Raw genomic sequence first — 26,547 nt, 5'->3', positions numbered from 1 at the left:
AAACTAGGAAAAAAATGTGTTTGTGGTGGGGAATTAGTATCACAGAAATGTTAAGAGAGGTTAATTGTTAAGAGGTCAGATGAGACCTCTAAGATCTTAGAGTCCAACCCTTAATCCAGCACTACCATTTTCACCACTGAAGCATGTCCCCAGGTGCCATATTGACATGTCTTTTGGACACCTGCTGGAATGGTGACTCCTCCACTGCCCTGGGAAGCCTGTTCCAGTGCCTCACCACCTGTTTGGTGAAGACATTTTTCCCAATATTCAATCTTAACCTCCCCAAGAGCAACTTGAGGCGTTTTCCTCTCATCCTGTCCCTTGATCTCTGGGAGCAGAGCCCAACTCCCCCTGGCTGCCCCCTCCTGTCAGGGAGTTGTGCAGAGTCACAAGGTCCCCCCTGAGCCTCCTTTTCTCCAGGCTGAGCCCCTTTCCCAGCTCCCTCAGCCACTCCTGGGGCTCCAGCCCCTTGCCCAGCTCCGTTCCCTTCTCTGGACGTGAATTAATAGTGAATGCCTTTGCTGAAGAGAGTGAAGTTGAGTTCTCAGGGGAGAATGAAGGAAAAGAACCACCCAAGACCTGAAAACTGGTGAAACTGAGACTCTGATCCTTAATCCTTGCTCTGTGTGCTGCACTGCTGTCCAGCAGTACTGACTTGATTAGCATCAGGCATGAGGCAATGCCCAGGTGCCTTTTGAAAGCTCAGTATTGTGGATGCAGAAGTGGGCTGTGTGTTACCTGCAGAGGGTGAACAGTACCTGTCCTGCAAAGGGGGCATGGAGTGATGGGATTCCCTGTGCTGGTACAAGTTGTGGTTGAGCTTCTCTTAAACAATGGGAAGCAAAAGGAGTCTGTATTTGGTTGGTGATTTCTTCAATGCCTCATGCAGTGTTCGTTCTGCATCCTGCTGGACCAACTTGTTAGAAACCTTAGAGCTATTTCCGCTGTACTGTGAAAACAGGGAACGGTCATGACCCAAAGGCTGCCAGAGCTCCAGGAGCTTTTGGACAATGCTCTCAGGCCCAGGATGGGATTGTTGGGGTGTCCTGTGTGGGGCCAGGAGTTGAACTGGATGATCTTTGTGGATCCCTACCAACTCAGGATATTCTGTGATTGTATGATTTGGGGTCTCTGTCATCTTTTTTCTGACTATCCATTGTGTATCAGAGGCTGCTTGGAATTTATACTAGTGTGGATTTCACTCAGTCAGTGGAGGATCTGGATAAACCAGATTAAGGACTATGGAAAAGCAGCAGATATTTCATTTAGTTAATGGACTTTGAATATGGCTTAAAGCATGACAGGAGGAACCCTTTAGTCAGAGAGCCCTCAGATGCCAGTTGGTATGTATTTTCCAGTCAGTGATTTGATTGTTGTCATATGCTGTGGCTTTGGTTTTGAAGGAGACGCATCAGAGGAGATATTGAGAACACATGTTTTTCAGTTTGCAAATGGCAAAACAGTTTCTCTGTTGAAAGAGAGTGATGGCATTGCTTGATCAGCTCACTATGCCTTGGTAATCAGCAGTTTTGTTAGAAGAAATAGGATTTAATGAAATGTGCTCTGGGCTGGCTGCTTTTTGTACGTCATTGCTCCAGCCAGGGAGAATGTTTTACCCCTCACTTAACACTGTTGAACATAATGTGTTTTTTATAACTGTTGCTGGTGTTTAGGATTTCCTTTTTGAGGTGTGCTGCTCTGAGATCAGATTTACGAGATCCTTCAGTAATGCCGGCAGTGAATTCATGCTGTGCAGTTGTTGTTGGGTGAACTCTGGGTCCAAGATTTGCATTTTGCAAAGGGGTAGTTCGCGGTGTTGCATTTTTAAGGGGGATCATAGTGGTTTAGGTCAGGCATATCCCCTTGTGGTCTATGGTTAAACTCCTTTTGTTGCCTTTTGAAGAACATGTGCAACCTAGTCTTTGGTAACTGGTTTTGCCAGAGGAGAAGCACAATGACTTCATGTTCCTGAAGCATTTGGATGGAGTCATGTTGTCAAGGTGCATGAAGCCATGGCACTGAGGACAGGATTAATCCCATTTCACTTCAGGCTTTTAAGTGAGGGAGGTGACCTGAGAGGCTGGTGGCCCAAAGGCTCTTTCTGTAAATCACAAAATGAAACTGGGACCCTTAAAGAGCATTAATCCCCTGCAAATTTTTAAATACTCTTTGGAGATCTCATTTGCTTTCACTGGATGTAGGGGAAGCAAAGGTTAGTTCAGTCAAAGCCCTGAATTTAGAATGTATGAAGTTAATTGAGAGGCTTTCTGACATTGTGCACTGGGCTGACTGTCCACATAATAGTCCCTGAAGTTTGTTTCACACCTAGGTTTTCATCCTACCACATGGATAAGCTCTCAGGGGTGAATAAGTTATTCCCACACAGTGATTCCCTGGCTCCCATCAGCAGCTGAAGAAGGTGCCTGGTTGGGCAGCCCCAGCACACCCTGAGGGCTCCTGTGAACCTGCTTTGCCAAGGGCCTTGGGGAATGTCTGATCATGGGGCTACTCAGCAGCTCGTGCACCTCCTTTGCCCTCTCCACAGATTATTGGCAGGGTTTGAACCTTGGGTGTTCAGAGACCCCTTCTGTGTCAGCTAAAGAAGTAACACTGGCAGCTCCAAGGCCAATAGTCCCGTGGGACAATCCTCAAGCCGGGGCTGGGATGTGCCTTGTGCTGTGTCCTGCGAATGTAAACAGGCTGTGTGTGTTCATGCAGCGACGTTAATGGACTGTTCTCTATCCCTGCGCTCCTCCATCTTGATTTGCTTTGGCACCTTTGGTACTCTTCACTCTGTGCACTTTGCCAAGTCATAGCCCTTCTCCTAAAACATTCCTAGCCACAGATTTCAGTCTGCAAGGCATTACGGGTAAGATACATGCATTTTTGCAAATGACATATTCCCAGACAGTGAGCCAGCACGCGGCAAACATTGCAAACAACCAGAGAGAACTGAAAGGGGTGAATTTATTTTCAGTGATGTGCCCCTATTAGCAGGCTCATCCATTCTCTCTGGAATAGTGGCTTCCTTACCATTTGCTCTTGGGAATACGCCAGTAAGGGTGTGATACAGATACAATGAATGAATATTATACAACTTTAAAAGCCAATTTCATGTAGCCTGATACATAGTAGAGCCAAATTCCCAATATCAACTTTATAAGATAAATTACAACCAGCAGAACTTGCTCAGCAATGAGAGGTAACCAAAGCAGAACGGGACCCCAGTTCTCAGCCTGGAAAAATGCTGCTGAAGTGGAGTGAGTGGGGGTGGGTTTGCAGCATGGAATGGAAATGAAGGAATGTCTTGTGTTGCTGTAGTCCCTGCTAAACGTCTGGGCTGTTTGCTTGGGATAGCAGCTCTGAGCTGTGACTGTAGGTTACTGCTGGACTCCTGCCAGCTTGTTTAAATTAGATTCCTACCCTGGGGGCTGGGGTGGTCAGCAGGAAGCCATTGTAATTTTCATGCCTTGGACACCAGTGTATTTTCATGAGCTGAAGTGAAGTGTCTCTGGGGATGCTGAATATCTCTGAAACATTTCCTGAGTTCTCTTAAGCTCTGCAATGGTATGTCCGAGTCTGTTTTCCAAAGGATGGAGCTTTTTGTTTAGTTAGTGAGGTCTTAGTTCACTGGAGTAGTATGCTTTTACTGTTGGAACTTACTGAGAAACAAGAAGAGGAGGAAAGCTGTGAAGAAAAAATGAAGGGCTCTGTCTTAGGACAGCCAGGAGAACTGTAATTTCTTTTATGCCCCCATATTAATTTGTATTCTGTTTACTAAAATCTTCATGAGATTGTGACTTCAAGCTACTGTGTCAGAGCCAGGTTTTTGGGCTGTGAATAGGGGAAATGTTTGGACAAGCACATGGTTGTAGGTAAAAGAGCAGTAGCTGAAGCACCCAGGCAGAGAACCTGTGATTCTGCCCATCTTTGGGCAGATCCTTCCCTGTATTCTGTTACTTACACCAACACAATAGTGGTGTAATTTTAATTAGAGATCTTTAGCATCCCTGTGCACACTAATGGCTGTCATGTACCAGAGTCTGAGTACCAGAAGTACAAAAAGAACCCAGAGTGTGGCATGGGCCAGGCCAAGTCCCTGGTGATGCCATGGTACTTTGTTGAAATAAGACATGGTGTGCAGTGGTTGGTGTAACATTCTGGCTGCTCTCCTACAGCATTTGGAGAACATTACAAGGTGCTTAGGCAGTGGTGCTTGGCCAGGATTGTTTACTCCTGATTTAACAACACACTGCTTAAACCCCTTACATCTTAGTGTATTAGGACATTTCAGAGGTCTCTGTGGTTGGCTTTTTTTTTTTTTTTTTTTTTTTTTTGTGTCTTGGGTTTATTGTTTGTTTTGTTCTGGTTATGTCTTTCCGTTTTTAAATTTTACGTAAGCTGAATCAAAGCACAGGGAATTCATGTGACCTACCCCTGAGTCACAGTTCTCTGTGTTAACCACAAACCCACAAATCACATTTTCTCCATGCAATGTTTATTCCTTCTTTTCATTTCTTTCCTAGTCTGTCTGACTCCTCATCTTTTTATCTTCTTTGTCTACGCATTTAGCCCATCCTTTCCTCAAAATTTCCATTGACCTTTTTCCCTCAGAGGTCCAGTGTCCCTTCTCAGCTTTCCCCTTCTATATCTCAAGATTTCTTGGCAGTCTGGAGTAGCTTTTGCATATACACACTGGACCCTGGTGGTGAAATGTGCTGGTGCTAAAGACAATATATTCTTGCTCTGAAAGAGATGCTGTGTTACCCACAAAAAGGTTTGTGCAAGAGAACACAGAATCATGAAATGGGTTGGGTTATAAGGGACTTCAAAGACCACCTAGTTCCAGCTCTCTGCCGTGAGCAGGGACACTCTGCACTAGTTCAGATTGCTCGAAGCCCCCCCTTATTCTGTCACTCCAAGCCCTTGTCCCAAGTCCCTCTCCAGCTCTCCTGGAGCCCCTTTAGGTCCTGGAAGGGGCTCTAAGGTCTCCCTGGAACCTCGTCTTCCCCAGGTGAACACCCCCAGTTCTCCCAGCCTGACTCCAGAGCAGAAGGGTTCCAGCCCTGGGAGCATCTCCATGGCCTCCTCTGGACTCTCTCCAGCAGGTCCATGTATTTCTGTGCTGAGGGTAGAGTCTCACCAGAGCAGAGTCGAGGGGAGAATCCCCTCTCTCGACCTGCTGGGTGATGTTTGCCTCAGCCTGAATGAGGCTGATAGCAAGGACACATCTTGTACCCACTTCCCATGTTGGCCATGGAAGTGAATATGTTTGTAGAGTTTGTTCTGGGTCGAAATTGGGCCATCTGATCTTGATACTTTGTTCTCTGAAATTGTGCTGAATCTGTTGAATTACACTTTCTTAAAGTTGTAACTGTAGTGAACAAAAGAGTTATTCTTCTGCACTTTGTTCTGCTTCCGTCTTCTTTAAAGTCATGGCTTTTTCTGATCCCCAGCCATGAGTGCTGCTTGGCAATCCCAGATTCATTCCCAAAGAGTCCAGGTTAGCAGAGGCTGCAGAAGTTCTTTAGTTTGGGAGCTTGGTTAGAGTGCATGAGCCACCCTGGGACTGAGCAGAGAAGGTGATGGCTTGGCTTGTGTTGTGGTGGTTCTGGCCTGCAGGGCTGGCAGTGGACTCAGCTGGCAGAGCTGCGGTGGGCAGGGAGAGAGCATCCCTAGTGGTAGTGAAGGAAAAATTGAGATACATGGGCTCTGTGTGTGAGGAGAATCTGGATAGTCTCTGTGAATGCTGACAGTGGGGGAAAAATGTGGCTGGTTTGTGTGTCAAGCTTTGTTCTCAATATTCCTGCTGTGGCTTATGCTTAGGGTGTGAAAAGTGGGGATCATGTCATTGCTGTATAATGTTGGCCCTTTCTCTGCCTTCTAAAGTTGATTTGAATGTCATTTTGTTACCCAAATGAGCCATGGTATAGGGAGATGAAAATAATGACTGTTGGCTAAATGGCATTTTGAAGAATTGGCAATTTTACCACATCAAGCAAATCTTTTAATGCCTTGGTGGTTCGGCACAGCCACTGATATTATGCATACCCATGGCTGGGACTTTGTTTAGAGGGAAGGGACAGAAATACTCCCCAGTCTAGAGGTTTAGGGTACGGTATGGGGCTGGAGCTGCAGCTTAGCAAATGGTTAGAGTCTGAATTCCTTTCTGGAAAGGACACAAGGGAAGCAACTGAAGAGATGCTGTTGCATTCCTGCTTTGTGGGGATGAGTCTTGGTTGATCTCAAACTGTCCTTTTTATAAAGCAAGCAATAAGAAAAGCCCTGAATAAGTGAAGCATGTTTTGAATTAACTCATTAATTTGCATAAATCTTGCTTAGAGGTAGATTTGAAGTACATAAAACCTTTCACTCTGTAGAGAATTTTGGCTGTGGGTATTTATGGGATGACTCAAGCCCATCTCACCTTGTGTTGTAGCTACGTAGCATTAAACACTTAGTTACTTGCAATGAAATGTCCCATTGTGTAGATATAAAAGCCTTTTTTCCCAGTTTGATATTCTGTCTCTGATCAGGTTTTGATCTCAGTTAACATGGAGTAAATCCAGAGTAATTCCATTACAGTCAGTGATGTTAGTTTGGATTTACACCAGTATAACTGAGCTCAGAGTCTGGCTTTGGTTGTCTGCCATCTTAATTTGCTAAATATTACATCCTTCCCAAATATCCTTTCTCATCTCGTCTTCAGACCTTGCTGGCTCCTCCTACTTTACCAAATTCCAAGAGTAACAACATAGGTGAAGTTTACTTGATGAAAGATTATTTAAGCAGGGTCTGGTTTTTATTAGCTCAGCTGGTTTTCATTTTTTCAGCCCTGTTTGAAGTCTGACTGTGCTCAGGCTGGGATCTAGATCCATCCTGCTTTTCCTACTTGACTCAATTTTGTCCATTAGAAGTGCGGTGTTTTAAATTACAGGGTGCTCCCCGACATTATCGTTCAGTAAGAATTATGTGTCTCAGTGATGTTTCAAAGCAATTTTTAACTCCAGAGATTGGAAAAAAGAGTGCCTTAAGGCATTACTGCTAATCAGCAACATAAAGTGTCTGGAAGGGCTCAGTAAATGTGAGATGTGACTTCGGAGAATGAAATGAATTATATTTTTCCTGGTTTTATTGATAGTTCCTTTGTAGACGTGTACACTGAACTTTCTTACAGAGTATTTTAATTTGCCATGTGTGAGAGACATCTGGAATTTCATCTAGGCTATTCGGTTAGTTAAATTTGGTTTATTATTCAGGTTTGCAGTTCGGACAGTTTTATCTGTGTTTATGTAGTTTAGCTGGACACTGGGGTCTTGGGCCTCATAATCATTCCAGAAATTAATCCGTAACATTTGTCTTAACGTTTTTACAGTTGGGCTTATGCTGGTACAGTATTGCTACATTCATGTGATGATAAATAATCCTGCCCAGGATATCCAGCCCCAGCTCTAGGGATAAAGAAGGGATAGGACACGGGAAATGTCACCTCCTTCAGGTCAGAGACCTCAGGCACAAACTCTGTAATTAAGCAAAATGCTTTGGAATGTTTTTATATATATTCTGTTGATTTTGATACCCTTTTCACATATCCTTGAGTGTTTTCCTGAGTGAGGCCTGAAGATTTGCCTCTGGCAGCAAAGGGGATGTTTGGCAGAACTGGTGATTTAAACCTGAGCCATCCTGCCTTAATCATTCAGATACCATTTTGTACTGCAGACACCTGGACAAGAGCTTCAAGAGAGGCTGGACCACTATCCATGTCTGTACCTGAATGGCTTCTGAATTCCATGAAATGGCAATCTTCACTGTGACTTTTCCAGTGGACAGCTGGTACAAAAAATGGTGCCTTGAATGGTGCCCAACAAGCTGTTGTGTAAAGAATTAGTGATGCCCTCACAATCTTTGTTCCTTGGCATTCATGTTCAGGAAAATTACCTTGACTCTCAATGTGTGCAGGAATTCCTTGTTGGTTTGTGACATATTTAAGGCCCCGGAGGCTGGGCCAGGGAGAGTGTGCAGCTGGAGCACTGAGCAGCACAGCAGGGCAAAGACAGGACCAGTCTCCAAGGGCAGGATTGAAGACCGGCTGGGAGAGCTGGGGGTGTTCACCTGGAGAAGAGAGGTTTCTGGAGAGACCTGAGAGCCCCTTCCAGTGCCTAAAGGGGTCCAAGAGAGCTGGAGAGGGAGTTGGGACAAGGGCCTGGAGGGACAGGACCCAAGGAATGGCTTCCCACTGCCAGAGGACAGGGTTAAATGGGATACTGGGGAGAAATTGTTCCCTGTGAGGGAGGTGAGGCCCTGGCACAGTTTCCCAGAGAAGCTGCGGCTGCCCCTGGATCCCTGGAAGTATCCAAGGCCAGGCTGGAGGGGCTTGGAACACCCTAGTGGAAGGTGTCCCTGCCCACGGCTGGGTGGAAGGAGATGAGCTTTAAGGTCCCTTCCAAGCCCAAACCATTCCATGATTCCATGCCATTCACTGGTGGCATCGTCAGTGACTGTACTTGGCTGCAGCAGCTCAGGAATTAGCGCTCGCCCTTCGCTCGTATTGACTCATGAGGGGAGTGGTGACCTGACCACTTCAAATATCCAGTGTGAGCTGTCAGACTGTATTTGCAAGGACCTGCACGTACATAGAGTGGGTTTTCTTCCAGACACAATGCAGACCCTGAGAAAATATGCTTTAGATTGACCTACACAAACAGTGCACATCAGGTGGTAACCCTGATTTTTGGAGCTTGATAGCTTTATGGTCACAAATCCAAATTCCCCAGAGAAGATATCTTTGTGCTCTGTGTTGCATAAACAGGCTGAACAGTTTAAAACAATCATCAGTTGAAAACAATCATCATGGTAAATGCTTCTGTTTTTAAACTGTAATCATTCTTTTAGAGTAACTATGGTAATTATTTAGCGATCGATTATTTCATTTCCATGTGAGACTTCCATGTTTTTCTAGTTTTCAGCTGAGTACATTTCAGTCTATTTGGACTAGGCCAGATGGAAGGTGAAACTGGGAAATACAAGGTTCAAGACAAATGAGTTAGTCTAAATTAATTTCTGTCTAAACATAAATAGTGGCATTATTTCAAACAAATTTTACAAGATGAGTGAACGGAAAACAAGGTTTTGCCTAATGTATTCCTGTTTAGCTGATTAGGGCAAAAAAGTTAATGTTTTCATCCTCTTTCCCTCCTCCCTCCCTGCTCACATCTGCTTTTTTAGTTAGTTTGGAGCGTGCTTGCATTTTTACACTAGTAAAACTCACTGGAATTTTATAACCCACAGATAGTATTTAATGTTTCCCTCTCTTCCACAGCTTCCTAAAAACTACTGAGCACTGAAACCTGCATCAAGAGCAGAAATATTCTCATGCCTTTTTTTTTTTTTTTTCTTCTTCCAAAGCCATGGAACAGCTTTCCTCTAGCTGCTGAGCTCCCGTTGTGCTGAGGCGTCCCGGCTCTCCCATGGGCTGTGCCGTGTCTGTGGGTCAGTGCCGGGGCACTGGGCCTGTGTGGGGAGGTGATAGAGATCTGCACGGCTGGGATTCAGTTGCTGGGCAGACAAGGCTGGGCAAAGCTGCTTGGATTAGCAGCTCCCCAGTTAAGCTTTTGTGGATCTTGCTGTAATGAGCTGCCCAGAGTTCTTGCTTGCATAGAAGAGTTGGCAAAAGGCATTGTGGTTGTAAGGGAGCTGCTGGTGCGCAGGGAACAAATGCCATTTGTGGGACTCACCAGTGGCATCTGGGCATGGCTGCGGGCCAAGTGCCAGGCCAGGCCCTGTGACACACATGTACCTGTGCTGTTTTTGTTAACTGGGCAGCCTGGTCTAGTGGAAGGTGTCTCTGCCCTGGGCAGGGGGTTGGAACGAGGTGATCTTTAAGGTCCTTTCCAAACCAAAGCATTCCACAATGTTCACTGGTGACATCCTCAGTTACTGTGCTTGGCTGCCAGCTGCAGCGACTCAAATTTGCCCTTGAAATTAGTTTTTTGTAAAACACTTCCAGAGGCTTAACTTTGAATTTGTCCTGAGCCAAACCCATAGGGAGTAAAGACATGGCACTGTGGTACTGGTGGTGGTCAGCGAAGGCTCTTGCCCTACCTGCTCACGGGGTGGGACGGGGTAACAGCTACAGCTGAAAGCCTGGCTGGTATTTTGCTGTGGAGTCCAAAGTGCTGATGGTCTCTTTGGCTTTAATCCATGCAATTTATCAAATCCTTCTGTTTGCATCTTTTCTATGCAGACATCAGAAATGTCGTAGAATTATAGGCTCATAGATTCCCAGAACAGTTAGTGTTGGAAGGGACCTTAAAGCCCATCTCATTCCACTCCCTGCCATGGGCAGGGACACCTTCCACTATCCCAAGTTGCTCCAGGCCTCATCCAGCCTGGCCTTGGACTTCCAGGAATGGGGCAGCCACAGCCTCTCAGGGCACGTCCTTCAGCTTGCTAGGGCAGCTCATCTGCTTTGAAAACTTCTCATACCCTTGAGGGTTTAGGTAGACTCTGAAGGATGATGAAAGGGCCTGATGAGCTTTTAGGATTCTGAGTCCTGCATGGATGCAGGTCATACTGAGACAGTGACGTGCTCTGAGTTCTGGCTGAGCTGCTGGTGATGAACCCCCAGAGCTGCTGTTTCACAGCTGGAAAAGCAACCTGAAACTCTTCCTGAACAAGTGCATGGCTCTTCCAGCTTTGGGCCTCTTTTGGTCTTTTCTCAGTTGACATTTAAAGCTATATTATTATATAGGACAGGAGGAAACAGCCTCAAGTTGCTTCAGGGGAGCTTTAAATTGATATTAAGAAAATTTCTTCCCTCAAAGGGTTGACAAGCATTGGAACAGGCTGCCCAGGGAAGTGTCACCATCCTTGGAGGGATTTAAGAGCCGTGTGGATGTGTCACTTGTGGATGTGGTTGGTGGTGGCCTTGGCAGTGCTGGGGAAATGGTTTGACTCAATGATCTTAGAGGGCTTTTCCATCCTAAATGATTCCATGATTCTCTATTATAAGGTGTTTTGCTATCTGACTGAGATGTCTATTTTATATGATGACAAATGACTGTGGGCAGAAATTATGCTTAGAAATGGATTGGGGGATTGTTTACATACCACAGAGTTTATGTAAGTCAGTGAATGTGCAGATTCCCTTTCCAAAGTGACAAGTAAACATGTGTGTCTTGTAGCCAGAGCCTCAGCAGCACTGAGTGGGAGACTTCTGTGCAACAGGATTCATTTAACAAATAGTCATTCTCAGGGGTTGTGTGACTACTGTGGGGACAAGTTCTGGTTTTTGGTTCTCCCAGCAGATTAAAACCATGAAGTGAGAACAGTGCTGCAGAGGGGGGAGAAGAGCCTCTGTGCTGCTGTGTAGATGGCTCCCAGCAGCCCAGCTTCGGGGGGCTGCAGCCTGTCTCAGGGAGGAGAGCTACCAGGGAGCCCTGTGTGCGCTGCTGGGCTGGGCTCAGAGCTGGGAAGAACCAGAGGCAAGGCATTCCCACTGCTGTGGCCCATGGAAGGCAAGGAGACACATGAGACCACTGTCACCACCGAGCTATTCTGGCAGTTTGGAGACACTGCTCAGCCTGGCCCGACTCCTTTCCCCTTCTCCCAGGTTGCGGTGAGCATTCCAGTTTCTCAGCCTTGGTTCTTTAGACTTCTGCAAGAAGTTTATCCCTTACTTGAATGATTTCTGCTTAAAAATGTTTTTCTTGGTGCCTTTTAGAAAATGACACAATTACAAATGATACAGGCAAAAGTGAAGTGATGGGAGAGAGCTGCTTCCAGCTGACTCACCAGTTACCAAAGTAAACAGTGCTCTAATGAAGCTTTTGAGAGGCTTATCTGGCCATGAAAAACTTGCTGTATCTTTCTTTTCAAATTGGCATTTCAATCCAAACCACATATTCTTAAAAATATAACTAAAATGTTTCAGTATCCTCTTCTGCCTGGGTTGGCTCTGTCAGATAAGCTATTTTGCAGTCTTATTTTCTACATCTCTTTCCCACTGCCTTCTTATACAATAGAGTCCTGCAACAGCCCCGGTTAGAAGGGACCTCGAAAAAATCATCTGGTCCAACTTCTCAAACAGAGCCTCATCAGGAGTAAGAAATATGTCTGATAGGTAGAAATAGAAAGCGAATTATTTAGTCTTCACTGTTTGAATTAGTAGTAGATTTTTAAAAGGACCAAAAAGTTCACCTTAACCTGGAACACCAGTAACAGCCCTTCTTTGAACATCCTTAAATGGATGTTTTAACTTCACCTAATCGATGCCTCTTTATTCATGGTGGTATTTGAGGCATCACTGGACCCTTGTTAGAGCCCTTGGGATAATATTCCCAACTGGATATTGTTGGAGTGAATAATTGGTGTATACAGACAGTGTTATCTGCTGTAACATTCCAAGTTCTGTCAGCTGCACATGGATTAGTTCTGTGAAGTGGAGACTTAGCTGGAATGATGCAGAGATTGAATTTACAGTTGTAATGCCTGAAAGGGCATGGTTGGGGTTTCTAACGGTTTTACACTGGTAATCCTTTAGCAATTCACATTATAGTGGGATACTTGGAGGGGAGCTGGAGCACATTCTAACTGAAATCAATAAAAACTCTGTCAATTACTTGAAAAGAAGGCAGGTGCATTTTTAGGAGTAAAAAGGAAAAAGTATTTTAGGTACAGAGTAACCTCATGCAGAATATCTGAATTTTGTACTGAATGTGACACTTCCTTCTCCCAGCAGCTGGCCTCAGATTACTTGATTTTTGTTATGTTTGGAAATCTGCATTCTCAAAGGATGGCAGCTGGATAGATCCTAAAGCCTTTTATAGTATTGAAATGATGATGTTCATGCACATGTATGTATGTGTGTAGGCACACACAGGTCATCTCCTAGAACCTTGGTTTTATTCTCCTGGAATTTTCAAAATGAAACTTTTTTCTTTCTTCCTTGTGTTCTATTGAGAGACAGGTAGCTTTGTATGAAAACTGAGGAGACTATTTAGTAGTGTTTGAATTATGCAAGTGTAGGTACGTCTGTGGTTAGTGTCTCACTATCTTTTCCCTCTGTTTAGTGCTAATTGAATAATTATGTGGTTTGCTGATACTTCACTGAACAAAATTTAATTCATGTTTCAAGGATTGTGTCTGGCATCGGAAGGAATTTTAGCTCAGTCTTTACTTTTTTGTGTTTCTTTTAGGGAAAAACACCTAAAACTTACCACGCTTGTTTGAGCTTCATATCCAACAGTGGTGTTTTGTCCCAGGCCATGTAACTCCCTCCAGCCAAAGAAACCTCCAGAGATCCATTTGAACCTAATACACCATAGTGCATCTATGATTAGACGGAGAGCTCCCGAGGGGATCAGAGGGGTGGAACACCTCTGCTATGGGGAAAGGCTGAGAGCATTGGGATTGGTCAGGCTGGAGATGAGAAGCTTTGGGGTGACCTAATTGTGGCCTTGCAGTACCTGAGGGGAGCCTACAGGAAAGATGGAGAGAGACTGTTTACAAGGGATGGAGGGACAGGACAAAAGGGAATGGCCCCTTCCCAGAGGGCAGGGTTGATTAAATGTTAGGAAGGAATTGTTCCCTGTGAGGGTGGGCAGGCCCTGGCACAGGGTGCCCAGAGAAGCTGTGGCTGCTCCTGGATCCCTGGAAGTGTCCAAGGCCAGGTTGGACAGGTCTTGGAGGAACCTGAGATAGTGGAAGGTGTCCCTGCCCAAGGGATGGAACTAGATGAACTTTAAGATCCCTTCCCACCTAAGCCTATGATTCTATGATGATTTAAAATAAAATTATCTTTTATCACATGAGAGCAAACCCACAACATAAGCTTGTTACAGAGCAGGATAGGGTTAATACAGGAACATACTGTGGGAAGTCCTTGTGTTCCCATGGTCTCTTGGAAGTTTTAAGCACTGATGGATTAGTGCCATGGTCTCCATAAAGCTTGTTAGGTGAATGGCTTCTTGAAGAAAACACTAGCTGCTGCTTTATTAATAACTGGGGGGTATTTATCCCTGGTAAGTACCATTCCTGCCTTGGGACTTCGGTGTGTGTTACATAATGGGGATGTAGAATGTTTCTCCTCATCCCAGACTGAGCAGTACTGGGTTATCCTGCTCCCAGGATGCTCAGGTTGCTGGTGGTGACTTTATTTGTGTACAGGGTCTGCTTTTGTGTAGCTGTGGGCGCTGAGTGCATTAGTAATTCCATATCCTTTGGGAAAGCAATGCAGCTGCACTTTCAGCAGGAAAGAGCCAGTTGCTTTTTCAGTTTGCTGATGTCTCAAGATCAAAAAGCTGACTTGGCTTCAGTAAGGTAGCTCTCTCTAAGTATCTCCCAAATCTCTTTGATTATAATCTTCCAAGCAGCAGAAGCTTTTAATTAGCCATTGTAATTGAATTCATCTATCCCAAAAATAAAAGAAGCTGTGACTTTTTTTGCCAGTCAGCCTCTGGACCCCTCTTATGGTGAGGTACATTTGGGGACATGGTGGGAGCCCGAGTTCCATGAAGAAGGAGAAGGAGCTTTACGGATGAGGCTGTGGTACCCTGCAGTGCAAGGAGGCTCCTGATGGTGGAGCTCAGATATTCCCGGCCAGCAGCGGTGTGGGCAGCAGCTCAAAATCAATCATGCTAGATGTCACAGTAAATAAGTTCGTTTTGTAATGCAATATTAAGTATAAATTGTGAATTAAAAATTGGGTTTTAAATCTTTCCTAATTTGACTTCAGCATGGTAATTAATCACAAAGCAGCACTGTGAAATGGGTAGTATTCATTCCTGCCCAATTCCTCAGTGCACGTTCCTTATCCAGTGCCGTTACAAGTGTAGAAGGAGCAGTGCCAAAATACACAGACCCAGAGATGAGACAGAAATAGACCTGGACTGAACTGGAGTTCAGTCTGGAGAAAGAATTTAAAGAGCATTATGAACTGAGTTTTACTCTGTTCAGCCTGTTGTTAACAAGGGGAAATAAACACAAACAGAAAGTGAGCTGATGACCTTCTCAGATGTTCAGTGGGAGCTGGGAGCGTGGGCCAGCCCCGGGATCCGGCGCTGCTCCCAGGCTGGACAGTAAGGAAGCTGTGGCTGCAGTCCTTATCAGCTGTTTGTCCTTTACTGTAGGCTGAGCAGAGCAAATTGCTCAAAGCCTTTTCCCCTTTTGTCTGCTGGTGCCTTTTGTTGTTGGAAAAGCAAAGCAGCCCCACGATGCCTGCAATAGTGGCAGTGCTGGACGGGCAAGCACAAACCCCAAAGCTCTGGGCCCACAGGAGATGCAGGAGAGCGTAGACTGCAGTCCTGGATGTACTCAGTGCTGGGATGGAGCTCAAGCTCAAGGCTTGGATGTCAGGGACCACCTAGTTGTAAGAGCTTCCCATAATCTCTGTGGCTCGCTCAGGCCTTGGCCTCTCTCAGGGCCTGTCAGCCAAGTTGCCAGCCATGGCTGTGTGTTGGGAGTTGGGCAATCATCCACGGAGGGCTGGCCAGAGGCAGCAGAGTCAGCTCAGACACAGTGCTGTGGCCCTACTGGGAACAGACCTCCGGTGCTATGCAAAAGACTGGGGCAGGGAGGAGGAAGGTGGGGCTGCTCCAGATTTCAGCATTCATTATGTTTGCTTGTCCCCAGAAAGGAAAAAAAACCTTGCTTTGTGCCTTCTTTCTGGGACATTTAATAGCCACTAAAGTCATTACTTTAAATTTGAACCACATGGACTCAAGTTTTCTGGTCTCTTTGCCCATAGTTGTGCACCAGCAATAGACAAAACCTTCTGGCCTTGCAATGGAGCTAGAGGAGATGTTCAGGTGGCTTACTTCCTCAGAACAATAATCAACCTGTGTTTCTAGTTAATTCAAGCTTGCTTTTTCTCATTTCCAGCCTAAGGGAGTAGTTTTTTTAATCAGGATTCCATGGTTAGTGTGATGTACCACCCATGCACAGGGCTTGAGGATCTCCAAGACTGTTTTGTGCATCACCCATTTAAGAGAGCATTTGTAGCAAACATGGGTTTATTTTAACTGTCTCTGGGTAGAGGAGGTTGCTCTGCACGCCCTGTGGTTTGTGAGTTCTCAGAAGGTGGAGTTAACAGTGTGCTGGCTGTTACTGTGCTGGGCAAATCTGTCCCTGATTTTTATTGTTTCTTACTGCGTGTGATTAGTAACTTTTAGACAACTGCACTTGAGGCCCATAAGCTAAACTTAGTGCTTGTTGCAACAGACAAAAGATGAGAATATTAGATTTTATCCACTGTGGGTCTCCAAGTGAGCTTTTCTTTTCCAAGAAATGAAGCATTTATAATGCTTCTTTTTTGTCATTGTTAGTTTCCTTTAAAAAAAAAAAAAAGTCATGAGCTCATAACTGTTACAACAATGGGAAATAGCAACACAAACGTGGCACTTACTGAGGCACATTGTTAGTAAAGCTTGTGTTAGATATTTGGTCACTGAATTTCAGCCAGGCTTTGGCCACTGTCCTGAGGTGAAGAGTTTGATGCATGAGGGTGGTGGCCCTTGCCATCTGTGAGGATGGAGCTTTATCAGCTCCACTGGCACTGGATTGGGCTGTGTAGCAGGGCTCTGCAATTCCCAGGATAATCTATCCGGTTTGTCTGTGAAGAGCCAACTCATGAAAAACTGGGTGAGAAACTGTGAGCAGTCTGACTCCTTCCTGTCTGCTGTTAGACTTAATAGTCATAAGTCATGAGGCTGAAAAACCATTTAAAAAATAAAAACAATGAGTGTGTTAAGGAAACGTGAGCTTGCTGGGCTGGTTTGGCTCCTTTCTCTCTGGTTAAGAATCTGGCAAAAGTTGCTAACTGCAGTTTTTGGGCTCTTCAAAAAATTAATTACAGCCAGGTTAGAATCTGAAAGCAGCTGACTCATGAGGGAATATCATTTAGGGAGAAACTTTAAATAACTTATTACATGTTCTAGTGCTAAGGATCTTGGCTTACTCAGCACTCCCTGAATCCACTGGGAGGGTCTTTCCAGTGGGACGTGTGTTAGCCACGGGGGGCTCATGACTGTAGGCAGCATCTCCAGTGCTGTCTGTGCTCCTGGAAGAATTCATCAAGGTGTTTATCCACACAGCTCCCATCATCTGAATGGGAGCTGAGGGTACCCTTCACTTCAGAGGATGAAGCACAAGGCTTTAAGTTTGGTCTTTCTTTACTAGGTGGGGGTTAGTGATATTTTTCTAGTTTATATTTTCATAGTCAGCTGCTTGGTTTGGTAGTCTACAGCAGAAATTTGCAATCCGTTAAAATGGAGCAGCATTTTTTTAGGTGCATTAAAACATAATGCTATAAAACAGCTTCTGATCCTGTGTGCATGTATTTGTCAGCTGTGTGAGGAACAAAACTATTGACTATCATTTGAGATGGCAGTTACAAGTGGTTTTCTTTTATGTAGTCTCACCTCTGTGTTGACCCTCCCTCAAGGGGAAGGAGACCTCTGTGAAGCACTTCCAGTGGCAGCTCGTGAGGGATCTGAGTGGGAAGAGCGTGCAGGACCCAATTTGCTGTTGGGAAATTGCAGGTTTCTGCTTCTGTGCCCTCAGGATGGACAGCTGGCTGGAGCCTGGCTGGGAGTAGCTCTACCAATGTTCTTATTCTCTTAACTCTTGGCGGTGGCTGCTTCTAAAGGCATTCAGAGGAACTGTAAGCAGAGCTTTGCAATGGATTGGATGCAGTTCTTGTCTTTCTCTGAGAAGAGCGTTAAATCAGATAAACCTCGGTATTCAGCACCCTTAGTAAATGGCTCTTAGGGGATAATTGTACACCAGCTTCTTTTGGCAGGGATCTTGCTTTAGGCATTTCAGCTGTCCTATCTGATTATTCCTAATCCTTCAGCATCTCTTCATTTGTGGTGAAAATTATTGGATATGCATGTACACACACACACATATATATAAATGAGTAGGTGAGGATTTATATATATGGATATGTGAAACTCATATTAGTCCTCTGATCTCAAAAACTGTCTGAATTGGCATAGCCCAGTGCTAGACTTGTCAGTCCACTCATAAATAAAAAAGAATGTGGAAGATAATTGTCACCCAGGCTTTTACTGTGTGTACTGTGTAATGAAGAGATAATTAAATATACTAATAACTATAATACTAGTTTTTATTAGTATATAATTAATGTAGTTGTATAATATAACATATAGTGTAATTATTATGGTATTATTATATATAATATAATAATAATTATTGTTGTTATTGGGATATTAGAGATTTGTCACTATTCTGTGGTAGGTTTGGGGTTTTTTCTTTTTCTATTTTTCTTTTTCATTTTTCACCTTTGCACAGCTCCCTCTGGGTGACCAGGAAAGTTTTGGAGTAGTGAGCAATGGAGAGACCCCCACAACAAACCAGTCCCAAATATTTCCACATGGGTCCCTAAGTCATAGTTTTGAAATCTATATTTCCTTGGAAGTATTCAGTGGTGTGGAGGCTTTTTGGGGGGATATCTTCGCTTTATTTATTTAGTAAGTTGGTTTTAATCCTGGATATGGCTTTGCATTAGCAAAACATCCTTGTTGTGAATTAGAAGAAGGAATTCTGTGGGTGAGAGCACTCCACAAGGTTTAGCATCTCTGCCAAAATTCCTTCAGCTACCAAGTATCATTTAGAGCTTTTTTATTCCTTCTGGAACAAACAAATCCAGTGTTCTGAGTTGATGAGAGGTAGGCAAATGGCTTCCATATTCCTTTGCTAGATCTCCTGAAGCACCCAGCTGTCCAAAGCAGACATTTGGTGCAGATATGTTCTGTGGTCAGGACTCTGTAGGGGAGTGCCAAATTTGCAATCACCATCAGCGGTAATTATGTGTGATTGTGTGTCATGGGGAAATCTGTGGTTTTCCCAATGTGCTTGCTGCTCAGCTTAATGCTCACATAAACACGTGGCCATTTGAGGTGTGGCAGAAAGCCATGGAAAAACAGCAGGGCCTTTTGGAATGGCCAGTTTCTCAGGTTGCTGTGGGCTTTTCTCCTTATTTACCAATGAGGTGGTTTTTACAAGACTTGCCCCAGAAAGGAAGTATCAAAATCCTTGATCTCTGTGTTATTCAGTTTTACGTTGTCGTAGTTGTTTAATTGCTTAGGTACAAGCTCAGATACCACGGTGGCTACATTGAGTTTTGTGATTTCAGTTTTGGAAGTCCAGGCTTTGCTCAGGGATGTGCAGCCATTCCTTTAAAACATTTCCTTTCCGCTGTTACTGGTTTGTGTGTCTGCAGCATTTGATTCTTGGATTCCTGAGTCAGTCTGGAAGAGCTGACATTTACGCTGTACTTGTGAGGCCTGAGGGTTGAGTTGGTGCCTCACAAAGACTCGCTGCCATTCTGGGGCTGTGTCAGCTTTTCCATGTTTGCACAGCTCCCTCTGGGTGACCAGGAAAGTTTTGGAGTAGTGAGCAGTGGAGAGACCCCTACAAGAAACCAGTCCCAAATATTCCCATATTGGTCCCTAAAAATCGATTCAGATTGCAGCACGAGAATGGAAAACCATACCTCCTCATCCCTGGAAGTGTCCAAGGCCAGGCTGGATGAGGCTTGGAGCAGCCTGGGCTAGTGGAAGGTGTTCCTGCCCATGGCAGAGGGTGGAACTGGATGGGCTTTTCCCTTCCAACCCAAACCACCCTGTGATTCTGTATTCTGTTAGAGTGTTCCATGTGTCAAGCTTTACCTAAAGAACTAATGAAGCTAAAAAATGTATGCTTTTCTTCTGCTTGGTGTGTTTACAGAGTGTAGTTTCTGAGTAAATATTCTGTGTTTGGAGTGATAGGTTTAAACTATGCTTGGTAAGTAAATTTAAAGCACTTCTCATAATGCCCTCTCACTTTTTAATATTCTGGACACTTTGAAGGCCTGTGTTTACCTGTGTTGGTGAAACAGCCTTACTTGGGCTGCACTTGGAGGTCACAGAATGAGGATGAAAGAAACTAAAGCTGGCTAAGGCTATTAAAGCTTTTCTGACAGGCAGGTCACATAAGCTGGTGACACAACAGCATGTGAAGGACAGCTGCTGAGTTTTTTTGGGACAAGCTGGTAAGTGTTCAGGTGGTGAGGAAGAGCCCCATCACCATTCAGACGTGGCCTTAGTTGTGGAATCAGCTGGGGACATCTGCCCCTGCACGGCTCCTGCGGGGTTCTCTGCTCTGTCCTGCCCACAGCACTTGATGCTGACTGTGCCACACTGTGTTTCTGACTCGTGGCCCGAGTGCCGTTTCCCAGCTGAGCTCTTTGTTGAGCTCTCAGCAGAGGGCGGCCGCAGCCGTGCTCCTGCAGGAAGCTGGCCGGGCTGCGCTTGGCATCGGCGCTGCTGGAGCCAGCCTGTGCTGCCTGCAGAGGAACGAGGCCAAGTTCTCTGCCCGTCTGACCTGATGGGCTGTTTTAGCTTAGCCGAAGGAGTGTTGCTTTTCAGATCTTTATTTTATAGGGTAAGAAAGCCTTTCCAAAGGATTTACTGCCCTAGACTGAAACACTGAATCCCTCAGTGGGATGGGAATAATGGAGCTAATGGGGTTACTGTATGGATAAACCCCAGTCAGTGCTTTAGAACAGTGCTTGGCAAGGGGGAGCTTGGAAGCAAAACAATTTGGAGGTAGCTTTATTGCAGGTGTTTGCTTTAAAGGACACCCAAAGGAGAATGGTGCCAGGTGGAGTGGGAGGAGTGGGAGCACAGCGGGATGAGGTATGTGAAGGAACAGTGAGTCCTTATAATGGCTCTTTTAATGATAGTGCAGCATTTTAGTACATGGCATTCACAGATAAATGACTCACAGCCATACAAAAAACCCCTAAGGACAGTTTAATAGTCTAGGAAAGATTTTGTGTGATCTCATGGGTGACTTTGAAACAAATTAAACCTAAAGACACTCATAAATAGAGCCTGCCCAGCAAATACTGGTGTGATTAGAGTAGACCTTAGCGATGGCTGTTGTAACTCCAGTGAAATAAAACTTTGGACTGTTTAAGAAAGAAAACTGTCTGTATTATATGGAAGATAAGTGCATATTAACTTTTATAGAGCTTGGAAAGTGTTGTGAGGTCTGCTGAGGCAGCATTTCCCTGTGAGCTGCAGCTGTATTAAATTGGCACTGCTGCAGTTTCATGCTTGGCTTTTACCCTGACAGCAGAATTGTGCCCCATTTGGTCTGTTGGGACTCAGCTGATCTCTTTGAGTGCTTTGGAGCACTCAACTGGTAGAAATCTCTTCATTTTTGTGTGTGAGTGTGTTTATTTATTGATTTTTGGCAGAGCATTCTGACTGCTCTCGCTGAGCTGGGCGAGTGCCCACGGCCAAGGCAGCAATGCCTGCCCGGGCCAGGCAAAGAATGAAGGGCACCGGTGCCAAGGCAGATTGAGGTGAGCAGGCAGGAAATCACGGCACAGGAACCAGCTGGCTGGAATCACATTTGATACCAATCAGGAAGGCAGCTGTGTGAGAGGCAGAGGGACAGCTCTGTGGGACTGAGAAATGCTCACATATGGGCTGCTGTTACATACCCCAGGCAATTTCACTTGGACATCCTGCCCTTCCTCAGTAGACAAAGACATGGCAAATGCCATGAATAAAGCTGTTTCTTTCTGCTTTCGTTCTTTCTGGCAGCTCCTGCTAGATGGGCTGGGATTGGGGATAGGGCTCACACTGGGATTTTTCCAGAGATATGGGGTTTTTTTCAGGGAAGAGTTCTGGCACATATCTTTTTTTCTCTTTCTTTTTTTTTACATGAGTAAAATTGCAAAGCCACATATGTGTGTTCTGTCCAGAGAGGCCTCTTCATGTTTACCTAGAAACACAAAATCATGGCATGCTTTGGGTTGGAAGGGACCTTAAAGCCCATCCAGTGCCTACCCCTGCCATGGGCAGGGACACCTTCCACTAGCGCAGGTTGCTCCAAGCCCCATCCAACCTGGCCTTGGACACTTCCAGGATCCAGCTTCTCTGGGCACCCTGTGCCAGGGCCTGCCCGCCCTCACAGGGAAGAATTGCTTCCCCAGTATCTGATCTCCTTAAGTTTGAAGCCGTTCCCCCTTGTCCTGTCTCTCCAGGCCCTTGTCCAATGTCCCTCTCCAACTCCCTTGGAGCCCCTTTAGGCTCTGGAAGGCTGCTATAAGGTTTTCCCAAAGTCTCTTTTTCTCCAGTCTGAAGAGCCTCTTTCTGGAAAAATACATTATTTCTTGGTCCAGCAACATTTGTTCTGGGAATTTTTGTTCGCTTTTTATTACTAAGAACAATTAAATGTTTGATCAAAATCAAAGGTGAAAGGCTTTATGTGCCTATAAATGTTTAAGACACAGAGATTGGTAATACTGGAATGATATTAAAGTTACCAGATTTGAAATCATAGGTTTCAGTACTGGGGATATCATTCCCTACTATTTCTTTCTGTTTGATGCTTTTAGTTTCATTTTTTTACTACCATATGTCTTTTGATAACTCTGTGTTTTCTTCATGTTTCATTCTAGAAATTGGTCCAGTGACAATAACCACAGATCCCAAGAAATTTCAGTTTGAACTTAGGGAACTTTATGTTCAGGTGAGTAACTTGTTTCTTACGTGGTTCTAGCAAAGACTGTTTCCTCATGCTAATCTTTCCTCTTGTGCTGATATTCCTGCTGCAAGCATTCATGAGGAGGTAGATCACTTACCTCTGTCATTTTGCCTGCACAAACTGTCATCTTCCTGCTCATTCTAATTTGGGATTATGCTTCATTCCATTGTTTTAGTTTACATCGTGTGGAGATACGGTTCGATGACACAAGAAGGAATAGTTAGGTAATGTTAACATTTAGTTGGCATTTTCATTAGTCCTGCCACTTGTCCACAGACACTTTTATGGACTTTTACTGTGTTCTGGAAATTATATTCCATGAACACCATTCAAACAAGAGGACTGTAAGACCCGTCAGGTTTTCCATAGGCACTGCCTTCCCTGCCGTGCATTACTTGGCACTTACTGATTCAAAGGCTTCTTAGAATCACAGAATATCCTGAGCTGGAAGGGACCCACAGGGACCATCCAGCCCAACCCCTGGCCCTGCACAAAAACCCCAACAATCCCAGCTTGTGCATCCCTGGGAGCGGTGTCCAAACGCTCCTGGAGCTCTGGCAGCCTTGGGGCCGTGCCCATTCCCTGGGGAGCCTGGGCAGTGCCCCAGCACCCTCTGGGGGAAGAACATTTCCCTGATCTCCAGCCTGACCCTCCCTGACACAGCTCCAGCTGCTCCCTCAGGTAATGTAAAGAAAGGCGGAGGTATGGGAATGGAGTTATCCTTACTGACAGAACATATGTTGCTATTGTCTTATCTTTAACCAAGGAAAATGCTTCTGACCTGTGGTGAACCTTGCTGGAGTCAGTAGTGCCAGACAGGCTCTCCCTCAGAAACTGGCACATGGTATAATCCATGTAAGAACAGATTGCTTGAAGATTACTTTAAAAGTTGGCAGAAGGTTTGAAATCAAGAGAAAACAATAGCTATTGCAGTTTTCTCCTTCATGGGGAAATTTAAACTTCAAAACTCCATCCAGTTTTCATGTTTTGTTTCCTCCATAGTTATACTGGACGGTAATTGCAGCTGTTTCTAAAAGGTGGGTGATTTAGGCGAAGCTTTTGGGAATTTCAAACTCTTCATTTCTAATCAAGTTGTTTAAAAGTTTCTGTCTAGTGAATTTTAGATTTCTTTCTTTAATGCTGGCTGATCGCATATTTCATAATTACTTTCAAGATGTGCTCATTCTGCTGTATGAAGGCTGACACTGACTTGTATTCATCCATTGTATTGGTGAAGGGCCAAAATAGAAATCAAAAAATGATTAGAACAGGACCAATAGGTCATCTTGCAGTAGAGAAAATGTGAACACTTTCTACAGGTTTGTTACCAGTATTTTTCCAAAAAGACTGAGAAAAGATGCAAGAGTGAATGTTGTGGAGGTAGAGGAACTTTTGAGCTGGGTTCATTTTGAGAAAGGGCATGGACTAAATATTCTCATTAATGAATAAAGCTAAAATGAAGGTGAAGAGAAATTATTTCAAAGCGTCTGACATATAAAACATATTATATCAAAATATGCTCAACTTGCCCTCCCTAAATGTCAGGGTAAGCCCAGCTCTTGTTTTCCATTCATGTCATAGAATAGTTGGAGGGTCACTTGGCTGGCATTTGACATCGGGTAGAAGTTGGACTGTGTACATTTCACTGCAGAAACTGGGCCCTGTTCTTTTTACATTCAGAGTGATAAAGGACATACTGCTTGGATATAGGATCAGCTTAGGAGGTATCACCTATATTTCATCAGTAATTAACTGTGAATCATTCTTGTGGACAGCGTGATAAGAACGTGAACTTGGGCAGCAATGACTCCTTAATGTCTTTTTTTTTTTTTTTTTTTTGGGTTTTTTTTTTTTTTTTTTTTAAGGAGATTTTTTTGTGTGTTTCTGTGGGCCTGTTTAAACTGGAGGGAAAATGAATCTTCCTGAGCTTGACTCACCTCAGCTTTTCCAGCTACCAACTAGGTAGCTGTATTTAATTTATTTAATTTCAATTTGGAGAGGAAGGTAGGAAATACTGAATGGAAATTTTTCTACTTTTTTTCTTTGAGTAAAGGCAATACTAAATGTTAAATGTTAGGAAGCAATTCTGCCTGTGAGGGGGGGGGAGGCCCTGGCACAGGGTGCCCAGAGAAGCTGTGGCTGCCCCTGGATCCCTGGAAGTGTCCAAGGCCAGGTTGGATGGGGCTTGGAGCAACCTGGGATAGTGGAAGGTGTCCCTGCCCATGGCAGAGGTTGGCACTGGATGAACTTTAAGGTCCTTCCAATCCAAACCATTTCATGATGATGATGTTTTGTTGTTCTACCAGCTGCCTTTTAAGAATATTATTCTACATTATGGGAATAAAAAAGTCCATGCTTGTTCTCAGAACAACCATTTAGATCAGTAGTGCTTTTCATGTTCTATGCAGAAAACAGATGCTGCCATATAGAATATTATGAGATGATAATCAAGTAGACTTGAAGTGGGAATAGAAATTTTCCTGTTCCAAGTAGGTGTCTGTAGAAATTAGCTATTATTTTGACTTTGCCCACAAGTTAAAGCTTTATGTGGAAGAGTCTTCTGCTGAAAGAACTTGGATATACTGATGTGTCCCACTGGACTGTATAGACATTGCCAAGATAAAGTTCTGTGTGTCAAAAATCTTCTTGGAGAGTTCTCTCTTGCATTTTAGGCTGTCTGGAGCCTACCACCTGCTTTTCCCATAAAAGTAAGGCTACATTTAGGAGAACTGACTTTGGAAAAGAACAATGGTTCTTATATGACTTACAGAAAGAACAGTGACCATGTGCTTGTTCTTTAGCATAGGTGAGAAACTTATTGATATTCTTGCTTTGAAATTGGATTAAGGATACTGATAGATTAAATTTGTTCCCAACATGAACATTTCACTGAGGACAAACATAATTCTTGAGTATGAAGGACTGCTCTCTTTTTGCCTTCTTCTTTCTCAGCATGTGTAGATTTGTATATACATATGTGTGAAGGCATGTTGATTGTAAAAATAAAAGAAATAAATTTTATATTTAACATTGAATGTGCAGAGATCTGTTGTAGATGATGGGGCAGGTTTTACAGTTTGTATCAGCTCTTTGGAAAGTTCTGTCTTCAATATGCCAAGTTAATTTTTATGTAAGTTAGTGAGCTTTTATTTAAACAGTATTTCTCCTGAATTCTTAATTTAGGGAGAGGAACTAATCCCTTCCTCTAAAGATAAAATCATACTTGGAAGCATTTTGATTGAACACAGGTTCTGAAAAACCTCCAGCTCTGCAGCTGCTGCAATGCAGAGCTGTGGGAGCACAGCACCTGTGCCCTCTGCTGAGCTCCCTATCCCAGGGTGGAGTCCAGGACAGGATTTTGCTGCTCTGGTGTCCAGAGATGCTCCTGGAGCTCGGCACTGCCTGCCTGGGATCATTTCCCATCTGTCTGTGCCCCTGACCTCCCGTGACTGCTGTGTGCTACCAGAGCAGAGGAGTTGTCAGCCAGGAACAGAGCATGTGAGTGTGGGAAACGGGGCTGTCACAAGAGCTGAGCACAACATGGATGAGAGTGAGCATGACACCAGCCAACGTCAGGGCTCTTCTTTTCACTTTATTTTCTCTTTGGAATTGTTGCAGTTGCTGCTTGTGAGTGTGTGACAATACTCTGCAGAAACCATAAAATCCTTAGGGTGGAAAAGGTGAATAAATGATCAGAGGCTGAGGAAGCATCTGTCTTGAAAGTCCCAAAAGAAAGTAACTTATTTGGTATGTTTTCTTCCGTAAAAAAAAAAAAAAAAAGTTATGTTTTCTTTCTACTTGTGAATAGGGTGGTGGAGACTGTCCAGAGATGAGCATTGGGGCAATAAAGATTGCTCTAGAAATTTCCCTGCCTGGCTCTTTCATCTATGTATTTACTGATGCCCGATCCAAGGATTACAGACTGACCCATGAAGTGCTTCAACTCATCCAACAGAAACAGTCACAGGTAACGAGGGGATTTGC

At 44.3% G+C, this 26,547-nt stretch overlaps 1 protein-coding gene across 6 annotated transcripts in view; it reads left to right on the top strand.

Annotated features, from left to right (window-relative positions):
- The window catches only part of HMCN1 (hemicentin 1), a 183,167-nt gene that overhangs the window by 8,599 nt on the left and 148,021 nt on the right, over nt 1-26,547 (top strand). For all 6 annotated transcript variants that reach the window (XM_032117452.1, XM_032117453.1, XM_032117455.1 and 3 more), the window contains exons 2-3: nt 22,478-22,548; nt 26,372-26,530. In XM_032117452.1, the coding sequence (XP_031973343.1) occupies nt 22,478-22,548; nt 26,372-26,530 (230 nt within the window). The remainder of the gene's footprint in view (nt 1-22,477; nt 22,549-26,371; nt 26,531-26,547) is intronic.

This window comes from Corvus moneduloides, chromosome 9, assembly GCF_009650955.1.
Source record: "Corvus moneduloides isolate bCorMon1 chromosome 9, bCorMon1.pri, whole genome shotgun sequence".
In the NCBI taxonomy this organism is placed as follows: domain Eukaryota; kingdom Metazoa; phylum Chordata; class Aves; order Passeriformes; family Corvidae; genus Corvus; species Corvus moneduloides.
This window is presented reverse-complemented; position numbering and strand designations above follow the sequence as displayed.